The sequence below is a fragment of the Geotrypetes seraphini genome, chromosome 4 (assembly GCF_902459505.1).
Source record: "Geotrypetes seraphini chromosome 4, aGeoSer1.1, whole genome shotgun sequence".
In the NCBI taxonomy this organism is placed as follows: domain Eukaryota; kingdom Metazoa; phylum Chordata; class Amphibia; order Gymnophiona; family Dermophiidae; genus Geotrypetes; species Geotrypetes seraphini.
The window spans coordinates 95,567,713-95,582,899 of NC_047087.1; the positions used below are offsets into that span (position 1 = coordinate 95,567,713).

Here is a 15,187-nt window from a genome sequence, read left to right on the forward strand (position 1 = left end):
TACAGGACAGTGCAAACCCTGCCTAGAAGTTGCTATAGCTCAATAAGTAAAAGCCCTGTGCTCATCTTCCAGAGATCATGGGTTCAGCTCACCCAGCACATATGAAACCAAGAGGTCACAGCGGCCCACCAACCTGTGTCCAAAGGAGATACATAGTCTTCTGGGTTAAGGATCAATTTCTCGCAGAGCTTCCACATAGGACCACAGACTAAATGGGACTTATTGGCAACCAGAAAACAGCAAGAAGTATCATAACAAAACCACACACATACCTCCTTAAGAGGCTAAGGGACAGTCTAAAACCCTGTCAGAAGGGATTAGCAACTAATTCTTCAGATAGATAGGCACATGTCATTTACACATTGTATAAGTTCATTTTACATCTTTTTGTATCCATATTACATTAGCAGTAGTGTGAACACCAGGGAGCAGGACAGAAACAAAACACACTTCAAAAGAGGTAACAAGACAAATTCATTGGGAACATCAGGGAGATGATGTAATTATACTGCTAAACACAGGTTGAGCAGGCAGGAATATGACAAAGAAGGAAGAGAAGGAGTAGTTGAGATTAAAAAAAAAATTGAAAAAATCAGAAAGATACCAGGGGGCCTGAGCTCCCCTCAAATTGGGGAAGCCTAGCATGCATATGAGAACCATATTGCCAGGGAATATGGGAAATAAATACTTACCAGGGGTGACAGGAATGAAACCCTAGAAAAGGATGTGAATTAGAAGGTAGACAAATAGCAAATGAATCAGAGTGAGTGAAGATTGAGAGAAAGACAGAGCCATTGTCAATAGTGGAACAAGTTTGAGATAAGAACCAGTAAATATGAATATACTGTATGGGGAAAGACTTTTGTGTATCATCTTGGCAGAGCTAATCTGAAATTTACATGGTGGATATGTGGAATACACCCTAAGGGAAGAGATGAAAGGGGGGAAAGGAAAAAACAGTCATATTAGAGTGTGCCACTGTAAAGAACAAGTGACACAGAGGACCATTTTTGACAGGACATCTAAGTCTAACTTGGACGTTTCCAGCAAGATGTCCAAAGTCAGAAGTGGAGTAATATCCATTTTTGAATAGGATGTCCAAATATATATAGTATATATATTTTTTAATTGCCTACTTGGACATCCTGGCCACCAGAATGTCTAGATTGCCAGGACGTCTAACTTTAGTCACCATTTTCGACCACAAAATGTCCAAGATAGAAATGTCCAAATCATCACCATTTAGTCATGGGAGGGACCAGCATTGTAATGGACTGGTCACATAGACATGCCAACAGAGCAGTGGGGCACCTTAGAGGGCACCGCTATGAACTTCACATAAAGGGTGCCAGATATACATCTCACCATATACTCCTTATAATTTATGGAATGGGATGATTCATCATGGTCATTCATTGTGGGATGTTTCACTGCAGCTGTAATGAAGCAACCACACCTGAATCATCCCCTTATGTCATCACAGTGGACACAGGAGTGTTAGGCTGCACTGAACCATCCTCTTCAAGGAGCAGGGATAGGTGCTGGTGGATCATGGACAGGGAGGAGAGGGGGAAGGGAGAAATGGGGGGGGGGGTATCGCCTGAGAGGTAGCGGATTGCAAATCGTCCTCTTCTGGGAGAGGTGCTGGCAGATCACAGACAAGGAGAAGAGGAGGGAAGAGTTTTGGGTTTGTGTGTGGGGGAGGCATTGTCTTTCCACAATACAGTCAGCCTGCGATTCCTGCCCTGCTATAGCTTCTAGACCCATTGAATCTTCACAGGCGTTTCATCACAGGATGACAATTCAGCACTGAACTGGCTTCGATGAATCATCCTAGACCCTATCATTTATGCTGAGCCCTCCAAAACTCCCTCAAAACTTACTATACCTACCTGTCTACCACCCCAATAGCCCTTATGGCTGATTGCAGTAGGGTTTTGGTGGACTCATACTTTCCACAATAAATGTTGTGGTTAGAGTGACTTATGGGTCTGGCTACTTCCCTCTTTGGTTCACTAGCCCACCCTTCTGGCTATTTATGACACCTGCGTGGAGTTCTGCTAGGCTTTCCAATACCAGGTGCTGTTGTTCTAGACATAGGTACGTACTGTTTCATTCAGATATTTGGGAGAGGGAGGGCTCAGTGACCACTAGAAGAGTGTGTGTGTGTGTGTTGGGGGGGGTCATACCTTCATGCATCCAGTGGTCACTTGGTCAGTTTGGGTACCTTTTTGGCACTTAGATGCTTCTAGGTCAGAACCTCTAAGTTCCATCTAGGACGTCTTGCGAAAGGTTCAATTATCGCTGGAAGACATCCAAGTCTAAGCTGGCCCAAAGTCCACCCAAAACGCACCTCTAACATGCCTCTTTATGAGTTAGATGTCCCGTAGGGCAACCGTCCCGCAAGACGTCTAAAATATTTGTTTCGAAAACTGGCACTCATACGTTTTGCTGAGAAAGATGTCCAAGTGCTGATTTAGATATTTTTTGGGACGTGTTTGTTTTTGAAAATGCCCCTAACAGTCAGTAGAGCAGGGGCGTCCAACCTCAGCCTTTGCCAGGTCAGGTTTTCAGAATTTCTCAAATGAATATGCATGAGATTTATTTACATACATTGGAAGCAGTGCATGTTAACAGATTTCATGCAAATTCATTGGGGAAATCCAACTGGATTGTGGCCCTTGAGGACCGAAGTTGGAGAACCCTGCAATAGAGGGGGAAAAAAAAACTAGTCATATGAACAGCAGTACTAGGAAGGGAAATTAAACAAATATGAGGGTCCCTGGAAGAGTTTGGAGAAAGAGAAAGGTTAAGACTCGGGAATAGAGAAGGGGGAAAAATAGAGCAGAGGTACTGAAAGAACCGGACAGAAAGATCCAGCCATAGTGGAGGAAGAATACATTTCTAACCAAGCACTATGCTGTAACCAGTATCTCTAGACAATCTGGAACAGTCCAGTTCAAGGTCTCCAGATTCCCCTTCACCAATAACCAGTCATCATAGCAATATATAGATAGATTTTATTGTTTTCAGTGCTGGGAGACAGAGGTAGCAAAAACAAAATACCAAACAATCCGAGATCCTTTGTAACAAATACAAAACTTTCCAGTTACTTTATATAATATTACAAATCTCTGATTTCCATATGTACACCCTGGAAAAATTAATACATGGTTTGTATTGACCTTATACTCAATTACTTCATTTCTTATATAAATTATATAGTCCAATGGTTCCCAACCCTGTCCTGGAGGACCACCAGGCCAATCGGGTTTTCAGGCTAGCCCTATTGAATATGCATATAGCAGATTTGCATGTCTCTCACTTCCATTATATGCAAATCTAGTCTGAAAACTCGATTGGCCTGGTAGTCCTCCAGGACAGGGTTAGGAACCACTGATATAGTCCAAGCATGCATAGTTAGCAGAAAACAGTCAGAAGGTAAAAGGTCAGATCTTGGCCTCTCACTTCTTTGCATAGTTTTGCAAATGTTCTTGGTACCAAGCATTTATGTTATAACTGTCACTATAGCTTACTGTAACCCTTGTATACCCTCTTATAGACTGGTACCCTGCTCATTAGGCACTACACAATTTCAGAAAGCATACACTTAGTAATCTCTTTTCATTTCCATCCCCCTTTTGGCATATGTACAATTCATAACAGCAGAAGACATAGTTTTATAATTTCTTTCACATAAGAACATAAGAATTGCCGCTGCTGGGTCAGACCAGTGGTCCATCCTGCCCAGCAGTCCGCTCACAAGGCAGCCCTCAAATCATAGACCGGTGCTCTAAATGAGTCCAGCCTCACCTGCGTACATTCCAGTTTAGCAGGAACTTGTCCAACTTTGTCTTGAAACCCTGGAGGGTGTTTTCCCCTATAATAGACTCTGGAAGAGCATTCCAGTCTTCCACCACTCTCTGGGTTAAGAAGAATTTCCTTATGTTTGTACGGAATTTATTCCCTTTCAACTTTAGAGCGTGCCCTCTCGTTCTCCCTACCTTATACAGGGTGAACAACCTGTCCTTATATACTAAGTCTATTCCCTTCAGTACCTTGAATGTTTTGATCATGTCCCCTCTCAATCTCCTCTGCTCGAGGGAGAAAAGGCCCAGTTTCTCTAATCTTTCACTGCACTGCAACTCCTCCAGCCCCTTAACCATCTAACTTAATGTGTGGGGCAGTTTACAGAATTGCTTCTCTTGTGCATGGTAATGGTCTAAGCCGGAAAATTCTTAACCCTAACGTGAACTAAAAGGCATGACCGTCCATGCCTTGTACTGCAATATGTTTATAAATACCGATATATCATAAATATGACTATAGGAAGCGAATTGAGGTAGGCCAGTGTAGCTGTGACCCAACCAATATTTTGTCCAAAACAGCATCAGCAATAATTGAGCTTGGAGGAGAGGCTGTAGGTCGGACAATGTAAAAGATGATCTGCTGCCCTGGAGTCAATATCCAGTAATCTGGATAACTAGGGTTCACGAGGCCCAGTCAATGATATTCAGAAGCATTATCTAGGTAGTGCCTGGGCAGTCTAGGGTGGAGTTAAAGCTGAGCCAGACATTATCCAGATAACGTCCAGTGATTGCTGAATGTTCAGCACTGGTATTCATACATGGCCTAGCACTGAATATATGAGTATAAAACCCCTCACAATGGCTAGTATTTACAAAATGGTGACAGCCATGAGTTACATCTTATCCCCTCAGATAGAAAAGTGCACACTATTACGCAAATTAAAAAATAATCTCACTAAACATGAAGTAAAACTGTCAAATCATTCTTCAAGCATTCTCCCCACATTCTAACTCTTTAAAAAGATGAACTAGTTCATTGATTAAGTGGGAAACAGATGAGAGAAGCAAAATTTCTAAATATGAATTTGCCTAAGTTTCAGCTTTTTCTAAGTATTAAACTGATGCCTCTTATTGTGTATGAAAGCCATTCAATGGGTGAATGGAAGCACTCAGATTCTTTCTGATGTCTTCTTGCCAATGGCTCACTATGGCAGTTCCAGTTATTCACTTAAAAATCTGTAAGAAGATCAAGCACTATAAGAAACAAGGAAGAAAGCAATTGGTGTAGACTGGCAGCATTACTTGGGTACTCAGGGTTGGTCTCTAGTTGAATGTCCTCTCTCTGTTTCTGTGTTGATGGTCATTGCAGATGCCATGTTGGTGAAAACTGGTGGTATAGAGGAGAGCACTGTGAGGAGTATGTCTCTGAACCTATGGTAGTTGGTCTTGCAATTGCTTCCGTGGCTGGCTTTCTTCTTGTGGTCTCTGCTGTGCTCTTCTTCTTGGCCAAAACCTTTCAACACCAGGATGTAAAGAGGGACAGAGAGCAATCTGCAAGGTGAGTTTGGACATCATGTCCTCAGAGAGAAATTGTCAGAAAGTTGTACATCAACATTGTTATGCTTTCCAATTTCTCAGCAAATAAGTTATTTTCCAATGTGATAAGGAAAAGCTGGCACTGGCCACCTTCTGATATATTTGCCATTGTTTAAAAAATGATATTAATGTACACAATTCAGTGCTTGTTTACAGGATTGCATACATATGCTAGTGTTACAGAAACTAAATAAGAATCTAAGAGCAAGGTAGCAAAAATAATCAGATTGTATTGTGATGGATATATTTTTCATGGTTTGATAGGAAATGGAAGTTTTCCATGTCCATCCAATTAGTAATTCAGTATGTATAGTAGATTCAATTCTTTCTTTCAAAGAAAGTTGTGCAAAATAGCTTTCCCTCTTGGTTGACCATCAATCAGTATTTTTTTGAAGTCCCAGTACAATATTAAGCTTTAGAGCAGTGTCTCTCAATCTGTGCACCACGGCACAGTAGTATGACCCGAAAAGATTCCAGGTGTGCCATGACAAATTCCAAAATTTTACTTTATTTTTTAAAATTCCTTAATAAGTATACACTAGAATAGATGACATGTATGTTACATACACAAGAGTCTGTCAATGTTATGAGCATCTGTGTGCATAAGGATACAACTGCCTAGACAAGCATCATTCTTTGACGTGATTGGTCCTTGAAAAATAACAACAAGTAATTTTAGTTTTTGTGCAGTACTTAAGATAGTATCTTTATTTGTATACTGCAATACCTTTCAGTTCTCCACGGTTTACAATTCTAAGAGGCTGAGACATACTCCGGAAGAGTGTTCCAGTTTTCTACCACTCTCTGGGTGAAGAAGAACTTCTTTACGTTTGTACGGAATCTATCCCCTTTCAACTTTAGAGAGTGCCCTCTCGTTCTCCCTACCTTGGAGAGGGTGAACAATCTGTCTTTATCTACTAAGTCTATTCCCTTCAGTATTTTGAATGTTTCGATCATGTCCCCTCTCAGTCTCCTCTTTTCAAGGGAGAAGAGGCCTGGTTTCTCCAATCTCTCACTGTATGGCAACTCCTCCAGCCCCTTAACCATTTTAGTCGCTCTTCTCTAGACCCTTTCGTGTCCTTCTTCATGTATGGCGACCAGTGCTGCTCGCAGTACTCCAGGTGAGGGCACACCATGGCCCGGTACAGCGGCATGATAACCTTCTCCAATCTGTTCGTGATCCCCTTCTTTATCATTCCTAGCATTCTGTTCGCCCTTTTTGCCGCCGCCGTAGCGCATTGTGCGGACGGCTTCATCGACTTGTCGATCAGAACTCACAAGTCTCTTTTCTGGGAGGTCTCTCCAAGTACCGCCCTGGACATCCTGTATTCGTGCATGAGATTTTTGTTACCGACATGCATCACTTTGCACTTATCCACGTTGAACCTCATTTGCCATGTCGATGCCCATTTCTCGAGCTTGATTATGTCACATTGCAGATCTTCGCAGTCCCCCTGTGTCTGAAGTCATTATGCTATTGTATAGATCCATGGTGAGACCTCACCTAGAGTACTGTGTGCAATTCTGGAGGCCGCATTACCGTAAGGATGTGCTGAGGCTAGAGTCGGTTCAGAGAATGGCCACCCGGATGGTCTCAGGACTCAAGGACCTCCCGTACGAGGAGTGGCTAGAGAAGTTACAGCTCTACTCACTCGAGGAACGCAGAGAGAGGGGAGACATGATCGAGACGTTCAAGTATCTCATGGGCCGCATCGAGGTTGAAGAAGATATCTTCTTTTTCAAGGGTCCCACGGCAACAAGGGGGCATCCGTGGAAAATCAGGGGCGGGAAACTGCACGGTGACACCAGGAAATTCTTTTTCACTGAAAGGGTAGTTGATCACTGGAATAGTCTTCCACTTCAGGTCATTGAGGCCAGCAGCATGCCTGATTTTAAGGCCAAATGGGATAGACATGTGGGATCTATTCACAGTGACAGGTAGGGGAGGGTCATTGGGGTGGGCAGACTAGATGGGCCGTGGCCCTTATCTGCCGTCTATTTCTATGTTTCTATGTTTCTTCACTATTTTGAATAAATTCGTATCGTCCGCAAATTTAATCACCTCACTTGTCGTACCAATGTCCAGATCGTTTATAAAGATGTTGAAGAGCACAGGTCAAAGCACCGAGTCCTGTGGCACCCCACTGGTGATGCTCTTCCAGTCCGAGTATTGTCCATTTACCTGCATTCTCTGTTTCCTATGCTCCAGCCAGTTTTTAATCCACGTGAGTATTTCACCCTCGATTTCATGGCTCGCAATTTTCCAAAATAGTTGTTCATGTGAAACTTTGTCGAACGTCTTCTGAAAATCCAGATATACAATGTCGACCTGGTTGCCCTTGTCTATCTGCCTGTTTACTCCCTCGAAGAAGTGCAGCAGGTTCGTCAAACAAGATCTGCCTTTGCTGAAACCGTGCTGGCTGGTCCTCATCAGACCGTGTCCATCAACATGATCAATGATGTGGTCCTTTATCAGCGCCTCTACCATCTTTCCCGGCACCGAGGTCAGACTCACCAGTCTGTAGTTTCCCTCAAACCTTTTTTGAAGATCGCCACCTTCCAGTCTTCCGGAATCTTTCCCGATTTGATCGACAGTTTGGCTATTAGTTGAAGCAGTTGAAGCAAGATGATCAGGAAAAACTGCCAGATAACAAAGGTAAGAAAAATGTTTTTATTTTCAATTTAGTGATTGAAATATGTCAATTTTAATTTGCATCTGTTTTAATATTTTGAACTGTTCAGGAAGAAATGCATTTCTTTCTATTTCTTTTGTGGTGTGCTGTGTTCAGAGTACTACTAATTACTACTACAGTAGAATCTGATTTATCCGGCACCCTCGGGGATTGGTGGATAACTGTTTTTCTGGTTAATTGAAAGTGTGTCAGAAGCCTTATCTAACACACTCTCAGTTCTTCCCCCCCCCCCCCACTTCCTGCCCCAAAGCATTAGTATGGCAGCAGTCCTGAGCCGCAAAGCCCTCCTCCCTTCCTCCCTCAAGCCCCGAAGTGGCAGAAGCAGGTGGTGATCCTGAGCTGTAAACCCCTTCGCTCCCTCCCTGTCTCTCTTTCTTACCTGAAGCGCAGTGATAATCAGGAGGCAGCCTCAAACAGGTTGCTTGTAACCAGCCTGGCAGGGCCTTTCCTATGATGTGTTGGAAATAATGTGTCAGAGGAAAAGCCCTGCCAGGGCTGGCTGTTATCAGCCTGTGTCTCCTGCTGACCGCTATTCTTCAGATAAGAAAGAGAGAGGGAGCGAGGGAGTTCAAAGCACAGGACCCTCACCTACTTCTGCCACTTCGGGGCTTGAGGGAGGAGAGCTTTGAGGTTCAGGACTGTTGCTGCCCTGGTGCTTTGGGGCAGGAGAGAAGGGGGTTCGTAGCTGCTTGAGGGAGGGAGGGAGGATTTGCAGCTCAGGATGCTGCTGCTGGTGCTTCAGGAAACCTTAGAAGTTTCGCGACTACTGTACTGCGCGTGCACGAGTGCCTTCCCGCCCAGCGTAGGGCGTGTCTCTTCAGTTCTCAGTTTTCTGCGGAGCTGAGAAGTCCGTCTTTGACGTTCTGTACTCAACTTAGTTTGACTTCGTGCCTTCTCTCAACGTGACTCGTGTTTTATTTCTTTATTATCGTGTCGGTGTGCTTTTTCTTTCGTGTGTAAAAAAGAAATAAGCCAATTCTTCATGTTTTTTTCGTCAAATGACAGTGGGGCCTGCCGCACGCTCTCAGCCTGTGGGCTTCGATTTCTCTGCAGCTATTTTTCCTTCTATGTCCCGGCCGGTCACGAGATTCAAGAAGTGTAGCCAGTGCCAGCGTGTGATCTCCCTCACTGACCCACATTAGTAGTGCCTTCAGTGTTTGGGGCCTGACCATTGCCTGGAGTCATGCGTTGCTGTGCTACCCTTAAACGCTGTTGAGTTCAAGCGGGGAAGATTTTTTAAATGGAATCCCCCACCTCAGTTTTGACCTCAGCCTCTGACTTGGTCAAACGTTTCACCTCGACCTCGGCTTCGACTCGCATCAAGCCCTCCTCATTTGGAAAGTCCTCGTCCTCGATGACATCAGCTGAGTCTACTCCTGAGTATTCCCTCAGGTCAGATACCTCAGCAGACGCTTCCAGCGGTAGTTCTTAAGCTGCCCAAGAAGCATCCCTCCAAGGCAAAGCATACATCTTCCTCTTCGTCCTCGGAGTCTTTAGCCTCAGCAAGTGTTCCAGTTAAAGACTCGAATACAACACTTCAAGTTTCTATTGCGGCTGCATGTCTCTCCATTCCAGGCCTATGTTTCTGAATATGCCTCTCATGCTCGGTGTCCTCGGTGCCAGTCCGCCCCTGCAGGCTTGCTTCACATGTTTTGGTCTTGCTTCAAACATTTTGGTCTTTTGTAGCTCTGTACCTGCAGTCTGCTCTATGTAATCAGATTCCTTTGAGAGCGGATGTTCTGCTCTTTTCTCAGGGAGTTCATTTGGGTTTGTCTAGAGGGGGTAACATGTTATTGCAAAAGGCCTCTTTGTTGACCTGGAAGTGTATCCTACTTTTGTGGTGTCAAGTTGAAGTGCCGACCCTTACTATGTGGAGAAATGAACTGTTTACTCTGTTGAAATTTGAATACCTGGATGTTTGGAGGGGAGGTCCTGGGTCCTGAAGGAAATTCAGGAGAATATGGGCTACCGTTTAGGAGGGATTGTCCCCTCGAGCTTGAAGTTCTTTATTGAACTTTTGACACTGGAGTGCGGGGGAGGGGGGGAAGGGGGGTTCTGGTGGGGGGGGAGGGTTGGTTTCTGTGGGTCTTCGTGAAGGATTGACGCAAAAGACCTGATTGCTTCTGCTATTCCTCTTGTTAGTGGTTGTTGGTTTGATGTGGCTTGTATTTGTATATTTGAAAAATTTAATAAAAATGATAAAAAAAAAAAAAAGACTCAGATACAGAATTGCAGGCTACCATCTAGACTGTTTTAGAGCCGGAGTTTGGTAAATTACTTGCCTCCTGCAGTCCAGCCTGGGCACTCAGCAGTCTCACAAGGAGTCGAGTCCTTGCCTGTACCTCGAGCTGAATCTACATACTCTATGCAAGGAATTGAGTCTTTGCGAGTGTCAGGTCTGGATTCTTTACGCGCCATACAAGGAGACGAATCTTTGGGAGTGCTTCGAGGTACCTCGATCCAAACAACTGATTCTTCTATGGTGTCTCATCTTCGATCTACAGCTTCCAGCCCTTCATCCTCACATAAGGCATTGCACTTTTCGAGGCACAGGGCAAAGTCTCCTTGATCTCGAGCACGATCTGCTTCCAGGCATCACTCTCATCACTGGTCAAGGCACTCATCGAGGTGCAGGTCCTCTTCAAGAGACAAGCCTCGCTCATCCAGGCATACCAGCTCTTCAAAGCCTCCAACCCCTCAATCGAGGGTTCTGCTTCTCCAAGTGACTTGTCCAAGTCTGCTTATTCGCTTAGATATCAGTACTCCAGAGAGGCTTTGCCTTCATTCTCTACTCGAGGCACCTCAAGGCCATCGAGTCCCTCTCGAGGCCATTCTCTTGCAGATCAATTATCCTTTTCCTCCTTCCTTCGTCAGATGGCTGAGTATCTGAATCTCAAATTGGACTCTGGTTCTAAGTACTCTAAGGAGTATTTAGAAGAAATGAGTTTACCTCGACCTCCTGTGGAATCTCTCAAACTCCCTCTGAACAGGCTTCTTACCCAGACTTTCAAACGGAACCTGGAAACTCCTTATTCCATTCCTGATGTTTCAGGCAAGCTGGAATTGAGGTATAGAACTCTACATTGCAAGGGCTTTGAGAACACTCAACTTTCTCATCAGTCCCTTCTTGTGGAATCTTCCTTGAAGAGGAATAATCTTTCCAGGGTCTATGCTACTGTTCCTCCTGGAAGAGAAGGCAGGACCATGGACAAGCCTTTCAGCATCTTCTTCACAACTTAATAGTCCTCTTTCGAACGGACAATCAAGTCTCTATGTACTATGTCAACAAGCAGGGAGGAACAGGATCTCTCCCTCTTTGCCAGGAAGTTCTGAAACTTTGGACTTGGGCTATCACTCATATCTTCCTGAAAGCTGTCTACATTCAAGAGAAGCAAAACTGTCTGGTGGACAAATTGAGTCGCCTTTTCCAACCTCAGGAATGGACACTCGATTCATCGCCTCTTCATCACATTTTCTCTCAGTGGGGGACTCCTCAGATAGACCTCTTCGCATCTCCCCACAACAACAAATTGCCTCAGTTCTGCTCAAGGATATACTCTCCTCACTAACTAGAGGCAGATGCTTTTCTTCTGGAATGGACGGACAAGTTTCTGTATGCGTTCCCTCTATTCCCTCTGATTCTCAGGACACTTGTCAAAATCAAGACCGAACATGCCACCAGGATTCTGATAGCTCCTCGATGGCTCAGACAACCGTGGTTCTCCCTTCTACTTCAACTCAGCAGCAGGGAGCCATTCCTTCTACCAGTCTTTCCCTCTCTGCTTACACAGAGTCAAGGATCTCTACTTCATCCCAACCTGTAGTCTCTACACCTGACAGCTTGGTACTTCTCAACCTGAATGCTGCTTTACAGTTTTCCCAATCTATTCAGGACATTTTAAAGGCTTCCAGGAAGCCTGCCACCAGACAATGTTACTCCCAAAAATGGACTAGATTTTCTGCTTGGTGCACCACTCATCGCGAGGAGCCTCAGTCTACCTCCTTGTCTTCTGTCTTGGATTATCTGTTGCACTTATCTACCTCTGGCCTCAAGTCAACATCCATTCGAGTCCATCTCAGTGCAATTGCAGCTTTCCATCAGCCTATTGAAGGGAAGCCCCTCTCTGTTCATCCTCTGGTTTCCAGATTCATGAAAGGACTTTTCAATATCAAACCACCTCTTAAGCCACCTCCAGTGGTTTGGAATCTCAATGTTGTTCTTGCTCAACTGATGAAGCCTCCTTTTGAACCCATGGTTCAGCTCATCTTAAATATCTCATTTGGAAAGTGGTTTTTCTCATTGCACTCACTTCTGCTAGACGAGTTAATGAGCTATAAGCTTTAGTTGCTAATCCACCTTTCACAGTATTTCATCATGACAAGGTGGTCCTCCATACTCATCCTAAATTCTTACCTAAAGTGGTTTCAGAATTTCATCTCAATCAATCAATTGTACTTCCAGTGTTTTTTTCCAAGGCCTCATTCTCATCCTGGAGAATCAGCTCTTCATACTCTGGACTGCTTTGGCCTTCTACTTAGAATGCACCAAACTACACAAATCTGCTCCTCAACTTTTCATCTCCTTCGATCCAAACAAGTTTGGACATCCCATTTCTAAGTGCACCCTCTCCAACTGGATGGCTGCATGTATCTCTTTCTGCTATGCCTAGGCTGGACTACATCTACAGAGTCGAGTCACAGCCCACAAAGTCAGAGCCATGGCAGCATCTGTAGCTTTCTTCAGATCTACTCCTATGGAGGAAATTTGCAAAGCTGCTACTCGGTCCTCGGTTCATACTTTCACCTCTCATTATTGTCTGGATGTTTTCTCCAGACGGCATGGCCATTTTGGCCAGGCTGTATTATAAAATTTATTCTCCCGAATTGCCAATATTCCTACCATCCCATTCTGGTTAGCTTGGAGGTCACCCACATGTGAGAATAGGCTGCCTGCTTGTCCTGTGATAAAGCACCGTTACTTACTGTAACAGGTGTTATCCAGGGACAGCAGGCAGCTATTCTCACAACCCACCCGCCTCCCCTGGTTGGCTTCTATGTTAGCTATCTGAACTGAGAAGACGAATCCTACACTGGGCGGGAAGGCACTCATGCAAGCGCGGTGCGGCAGTCATGAAACTTCTAAGGTTTCTACAAGCAAGTCTGCTTGGTAGGCTGTCCGCATCCGGGGCTCCATGGATGACATCACCCACATGTGAGAATAGCTGCCTGCTGTCCCTGGATAACACCTGTTACAATAAGTAACTGTGCTTTTTCCACCGGTGATTTTTTTTGCCGGTTGTGTGAGAGTCCCAGTTAACTGAGACTGTACTGTACTATTAATTATTTCTATAACACTACCAGATGTATACAGCGTTTTTGTTTGTGGGTTTGCATTTGAAAAGGGTTTTTTTTTTCTGTTTTCTGCATGTGTGACTGAGGCCTGATGTTCTGGTGGGGATGGAAGTCCAGAAACTTTGGTTGGTATTGTGGCCCCCAAATAGGAAGATATTTGTCGGCTCTCCTTAAACTTTATTGGACTGGAAACAGCCCCAACTTAAAAATTAGTAAAGACCACTGTCCTACCGCCTACTGTATTTTTGCAGTGATTTGTGTTGAGAGTGGGCATTGAAGAATTCACAACACTGCAGTTTGTGCAGTGTATGTTATTTATTAAAATGAAATAGTTAAAAAAAAAAAAGAAAGAAAGAGGATACTGTGCTAGATGAACCATTGGTCTGACTCAGTATTGCTATTCTAATGCTTTTTGCAGGGTTTTATATTATTTCTTTGGCACTGAAGGGGAGTTTTCTGTAGCACTTAGTGAGGTGACATTGCATTTGCCTTGACCTCTCTGAAAAAAGCAGAATATAAATGATAATTAAAATGTTCTCTGCATGCAATGTGCAATGTTTAGTTTAATTATGTAGCTACCATTATTTATTGTTAATAAGATTATATTGTGTGTATATGAAGAATGAATGGAAGAAATGGCATTACAATTAGTTCTATTATTATGGGGCAGGGCTTGAGTGTGATCTGGGGCGGAGCTTAGGTGGGGCTTGAGTGTGATCTAGGGTGGAGCTTTTGGGCCCCTCCCAAACCAAAAAGCATTCTGCTGTCTATGCCCCATAATGTCTAGATGAATTAATGTTTTACTTAGATACCAGTTTAAAAAGAAACAAATTGCTATATGCTTGCTAAAAATTTAAAAAATCTGCACACTCCTCTGTATTCTCTAGCTAAATAATGTCTTTAGATCTCTGAGGAGTATTTTATTCTTTCAGTCAGCGCAGTAACAGCTTGTCATTCATTGAGAATGCAGAGAAATACAACCGCGTGTATGAAAGTGAGATTGCTGGATACAGCCAGCACTGTAGGCGATACCCCCAGCTGTCATCCTACAGTTCCACCAGTGCAGATGCATCCACTGATTTCAGCAGTAAAGAAATCAGAGACATTCATGAAACCAAGGAGCTCACACAACAGGTAGGAAAAAGGACCTTATTGTCATGTATTTTTTAGCCTCCTGTTCTTCCTTATATCGCTAAATGCCATTGCTGCTATGATTGAAGAAAATCGAGCCGATTCCCCATTTTGGGGGGAGAGGATGATTTTAAAATAAGATGCCTAGATTAATAGCAAAATCAAAATAATGGGGATAGGTCTTCAAGCACCCAACCGAGGATATTTAAACAGGTCTAGACAGAAGTTTCAGATTCTTCAAATAGATCTTTATTGTCACATATGAAAGGGACCCAACACGGTCTGTGTTTTGGCTCTTGCAAGCCTGCCTCAGGAGTTAGAAAATATATCGTAATTCCATCTCGACTTTTGAGATGGCGTAGTACTGTCTGTAGCTATGTTGCTTGAAATTTTGAGAAAGAGCAAACAAGCGATTCACATCTACTCTTTCTGTTCTACTCAGTATTTTATAAACCTCTTTCATATCATATCTCTAATTTAAAAGAAATATTCAACTTATCTAGTTAACTGACTGAATCTATATGAATATGTTTGTAAAATAGCCCACTTTGTAATTATATATGGAAGTTGTAAAATTGGCACTTTTTATAAGTTGATAGTCCACTT

The 15,187-nt window shown here is 43.6% G+C and overlaps 1 protein-coding gene across 1 annotated transcript in view; it reads left to right on the forward strand.

Annotated features, from left to right (window-relative positions):
* Positions 1 to 15,187, forward strand: part of IMPG2 (interphotoreceptor matrix proteoglycan 2) — a gene marked incomplete at its 5' end in the record, with an annotated part of 105,578 nt that overhangs the window by 87,106 nt on the left and 3,285 nt on the right. Inside the window, 2 exons of the mRNA XM_033942912.1 lie at positions 5,179 to 5,367; positions 14,383 to 14,584. Of these exons, the coding sequence (XP_033798803.1) occupies positions 5,179 to 5,367; positions 14,383 to 14,584 (391 nt within the window). The remainder of the gene's footprint in view (positions 1 to 5,178; positions 5,368 to 14,382; positions 14,585 to 15,187) is intronic.